Here is a 5,341-nt window from a genome sequence, read left to right on the forward strand (position 1 = left end):
TGGTTGATTAATTTTCCTGAATTTATGAGAACTTAGCTTAAAACTATTATAAAAAATTTGTTTCTACAACTTTAAATATCTATTTTTGTGTTAGGTGTTAGTTCAGGATATGATATTGATTCTTCCACCGAAGGATTAGTATGGGTGCTACTCACGGTCTGATTTGAACCGTGACATAAAGGGGTATTGATTGCACATCAAAAATAAGATGGTTCAATATGTAGAGAAAAAAAGTTTTCATACAGACATATTTGGTGGGTAAAAGACACGTATTATATATTTATTGATTAGAGATTAAAAGAGTTTGAATTCAATACGAGTGAAGTTATTGAATAAGTACATTAAATATTGTTTGCATGTCATAATATAGTACGACTCAAAATTTGAATTCTTACAAATAAATTTAACTGGTGTCAACTTTCTTTCACATCCGTTCTAACCATAAAAGTAATTGTAACACAAATTATTTTAGATACATCCAAATACTTTAAACTGTTGTAATTTGATTGTTATTTTCGGTTACTTTTAATAACTTATTCATGTAATCTATTTTTCTATGGCAAAATACGAAGATTTCACTTGTTTTTTAATCCATTCTTTGAATTCTACATTTATTTCGTATATGAATATATGTATCATTTTTTAGTTTTAAATGGTGTCTAATGAATTTTAATTTTATAAAAAAAATAGTTACATAATAAAACTTTTCTGATTTACTTAAATTTTGTTAGCTTGTTAAATGCAATAATATAATAATTTCTACGAATTGTTGAATAAGTTTATGTTTTCTGAACATATACTAGAGACTCAAAAATCATATAATTTTTGGACCTATTTCAAAAATAATTTCGATTGAACTTTTCATATTTTTTTTTCCTCTGTAATCTCTTTAGAATATTAAACTTGAATCCAAAGGTAGAGTAGAACAATATTTAGATACACATTAAATAAACTTATATTTATTATTATAACAAAAGAATTTACTACATAAGAGAATTTGGGTCTTCAAATGGATGGCAAGAACAATAAACTGAAAATATGATTACTTCTACTTCATTCTCAAAATGGTACACATGCATAAATGGACTAAATAGTTTCAGCAAAATTTTAGGAAGCATCTATGGTAAGGAAGAGTTTCTAGTTTTTGGAATAAATTTTCGCATCCATACATGCTTCCCTTTGATACTAAATTTAGCTTTGGACTCATCTTTGAGAATAAATTCTACAATTCCAGGCATAGCAAACACAATTCGGGCATAAAGAGCCTGTTCATGGGACTTCACCTTCTGCATTAGAATATACTCAATGCAATCTCCAAAAATCATTGTAAAAAATTCCCTAATTTCCCATTCTGCAACAGGATAACCTTTGGAAAAAGTAACAAACATGGTCCGTTCTTCGTAAGGTACATTATGTTCCTTCATCCTCCAGGGAGACATATCACCACCAAGTCCCAGCTGAGAAATTCTTCTGATTAAAGATGACTCACAAAGAGGTGGAACCATTGTCATGTTTCTTTCCATCAAGGTTTGTTCAAAATTTATTTGTAGGGCTTCCTCCATAATATCTGATAATGCTATGTAACAAACTTCAATTACAATTTTCTTTATCCCATTGAATGCTCTGTTCCGATTTTGATGAAAAAATAGAATAGAGAACTCTTTCGAAATGAGGTTTTGAGTTAGTGGAATCTCACTTGCATAAATTGAGGACATAAATTGACTGTTCTCAATGCATCTGAGACAGATTGCAACCTCATCAGCAAGTTGATTAATAAGAAGATGAGGTAAAGACAAGATCTTTATGATAATATTGGTAAAACGACAAATTCGCTCCAACCAAATCCATAATGCCAAAGTATGCATTGATTCAAAAGGATCACGCTTAAGGTCAATGACAAGGATATAATAAAGTGTTCGATCAATATTATGAAAAAGCTTGAATTCCTCCATATTGATTTGAAAAGTTGTATCATCCATATCAACTTACGAAGGTAGTGATCAAACCTAAAATTACCATAAATTAAATTAGAACGAATCAATATAAAAAAATATCCCTAATCATAGCAAATAGATAAGCATAAAACGGACAACATAAGAAGAAAAATCTACTACCAAGTTTCGACTATAAAGAAGACTATTGAGATTCTAGTACGAATTCAACTTTTCTATTCTAACACAACTAACAACAATTCTATAATAAAAGTAGAAAAGAGAGAAAAGAAACTAAAGACACAGTGCTACATAGGGATTTAAATGACTTAGACTTAAAATCTATAATTCAATCAAAGAGGGTATTTCAAAAATCTATCAAAGAATGCATATTTTTATTTATGCAGAAATTTAATTGAAATCAAAATCAAGTGAAGGTAAGACTATTGAAATGGAAAAGAGTGCATAAAATGAGGAAGAACAAACCAAAAGGTAACGTCCAGAAAATGTAGTTCTTAAGAACTCAACTTGATAGATAACTCGACAATTCAACCCAACCGATTTATAGGTGAAAAATATTTACTGGTCAATCCTCTAATGAAGTTGTTCTTATCTGTATTCTATCAAGATAAAGAAAATTAATTACCACTTTGAAAGCATTTATAGAAAATAATCTTGCATATTAGATTGCAATTAATGCTCGTGACTTTTTAGAAATCGTGGTTGAAACATGTCACACAAGTATTATAAAAAAAAGATGAAAAAATCAAAGATCAAAACCAACTAGGTTTTTTTAATAATCACAAAATATGAAAAAACAAAAAAATTAAAGCTTTTTATTCTATCTATGAAATGAACTTCATCTGTTTAGCATAGAAAAAATCAATTTAATGAGTACGCGTATTTTGAACAACTTGATAATTCGATAAAGGGATAATTACATTATATGGCCATTCAGTCATTTTAATAACAAAAAACTGATCATTCTGTGTATATTCATGTATACTCAGTGTATTTCATGTATAAAATATATCATAATATATATATATTCGGTGGATAGCTCATATATAAGTAATTTATAATGTATAGTCAATATATACTTTATATAACTTTTGACATGCTCTATTGTATAGTCACTGCATATTTCCTATGAATTTTGGCTATTTTCTATGTAAATAAAAAATGGATATATTTGTTGTAAATTAATTAGTTTATTGTATATATTTGAAATTGTCCCTTTGATAAATAGCTTGATATAATGATTATACTCCACATTTTACAATACTATCTCAATAAATCAATTGTTTAAATACTTCATCTAATAATACAAATTTTATTATAAATTTTACACAAATCCCATAGTGCTAAGACCTAATTACATCCTATCCCTACTCTTTCATTAATTAGAAAAATTCTTATTTTGGGTGACTTTCGAATACATAGCAGGGGCTTCCGGATACATAAGTGTCTGATACATCACCTTGAAGACTGTTGTGTTATTTAAGGAAACAATACATATAGTCTAATTAAGATACACGCGATCACATAATTCACACAGCTAATCAGTCCCCCCATCTCGTAACAACTTCTACGAATTCAAATTTCAAATTTCTTCAAGCATGCCATCAAAAATCCTTTCAATTTTGATTCAAAATTTTCAAAATTTGTCAAAAATACATTATGAATATAGATTTTCCTAAAACAATCAAGAATATGATTATCTTGTTGTGGCACGACAACTACCTATAATAGATTTCTCAGAGAAGGCAAGAATGTTATTTGGTGTTGCAAATTTCTATCAAAGTTTATTGAATTTGGTATTCTTCATCTACAACTTCTTATACATATGGATTCTACTCTATCCTTTAGTATTGGTCTTACCCAATTAGTTCCAAAACAGAAAAAACATGCTAATCATGATTTTGATTCTTCTCGTGGTGGTGGTTTTGATGAAAATAGATTCCAACACCGCAAATATTCTTCAATTATGAAGAAATTGCGGGAAGAGAAATTCCAGAAGGTGCTAGTTTAAGTTCAAAATCTCCAGTTACAAAAGCTTCAAGTTTGAAATTTCCAGTTCCAAAAGCTACAAAAAATGAGAAAAAAGTCGAAGTTGTTACTACACACACTTCTTTACCCAAGGTTTGTATTTCTAATGTATCTAATATTTTTTTATTGTCAATTTCGTAAATACTGTATCACGTTCAAATAACAATTCTGATACACAACCCTAATTTCATGAGATAAATTTTGGTTATGTATCTTATCAATGATTCTCTTTTTTTGTTACATAAGTTGATGTAATGTATTATGTTGATGATTCTGTATGACTGAATGTATGTGGTATCATAATACATCTTGTTACTGTATCTGGTAAGAGTGGGTGAATTCCTTCTTCCAAATTAGGGTTAATGTATCATATTTCATGATATATAAGATTGTTGTCGTGTATCATGTCCATTCTTTTGTATTTGATACATAAGATTATAAAACCTTTATCTTTTTTAATATTCATAGTTATATATTTTGATACATAAATATGTCATTTTGCTTAGTTTACTATGTATCATGTTGTTGTATCTGATATTTTAATATATATATATAACATATTTAGTGAACGTTCTAGAATGAAAATTTTATCAGCGCGGCCAACTTCGGATCGCCAAGTTTGGTTTAGAATGACTTTTGGTTCGATTCTCGAGATGCTTGAAATTGTTTTACGCCCTCTTCCCTATTTTAGAACCTTTATAACTTGGAAAAATGACTTTGGTTATAGGTTATGGTAAACGACCTTAGAAAAGAATTCAAATATTTCAATCAGCTCTGGGTGGTCAAATTAGGCTAGTACCATGGTCGGCATAAGTATAGAGGCAATTGGTACGAGTTTGGAGACATTTGATGCTTTTGACTTTGGAAATTAGCCTATGATTGACGTTGGTCAATATTTTTGAAAATTACGCCTAGATGAAAATTTTGACAACGTGGTTAGGTTTGGAATATCCAGTTTGTTCTAGAATGGCCCTTCATTTGTTTTCTGAGTCTTCCATTCTAATCCCAAGGCCCATTCTGGAAAATAGCATTTGAGTGTGAGGTCCACTTTTTTGTGAAAAGATCTCATATGGGAATATTGAATGCGCCATTGAGTCTGAACCACCAAATTTGGTAGGATAGTGTCTGTCCTTTGCATGCAAGGGATTACGAATAAATTCAAAATACCCCATGAGAGAACTTGGCATGACAAGCTCACTCGGCATTGGCAGGCACCTGGTGCTATTGCTAAAGCGAGTGTCAACAAAGTAGCTAGGATGTCACTAAAGTGACCAAACAGTAAGGCCGAGTGCCACTAAAGCGACAAGATGTCGCTAAAGAGAACTGTCACTTAAGCGACCTGGTGTCGCTAACGCGAACAA

The 5,341-nt window shown here is 30.1% G+C and overlaps 1 protein-coding gene across 1 annotated transcript; it reads right to left on the minus strand.

The window, feature by feature from the left end:
- Positions 1-1,118: 1,118 nt before the first annotated feature.
- Positions 1,119-1,979, minus strand: LOC129892749 (uncharacterized). Its single transcript, XM_055968310.1, has one exon. It carries the CDS (start codon positions 1,977-1,979, stop codon positions 1,119-1,121), a length of 861 nt encoding a protein of 286 aa, XP_055824285.1.
- Positions 1,980-5,341: the final 3,362 nt, after the last annotated feature.

Source organism: Solanum dulcamara, chromosome 6 (assembly GCF_947179165.1).
Source record: "Solanum dulcamara chromosome 6, daSolDulc1.2, whole genome shotgun sequence".
Classification (NCBI taxonomy): Eukaryota; Viridiplantae; Streptophyta; class Magnoliopsida; order Solanales; family Solanaceae; genus Solanum; species Solanum dulcamara.

Excerpts from the sequence above, each read along its gene's own strand:
- LOC129892749 (XM_055968310.1), bottom strand. The coding sequence starts at position 1,979 with ATGGATGATACAACTTTTCAAATCAATATGGAGGAATTCAAGCTTTTT.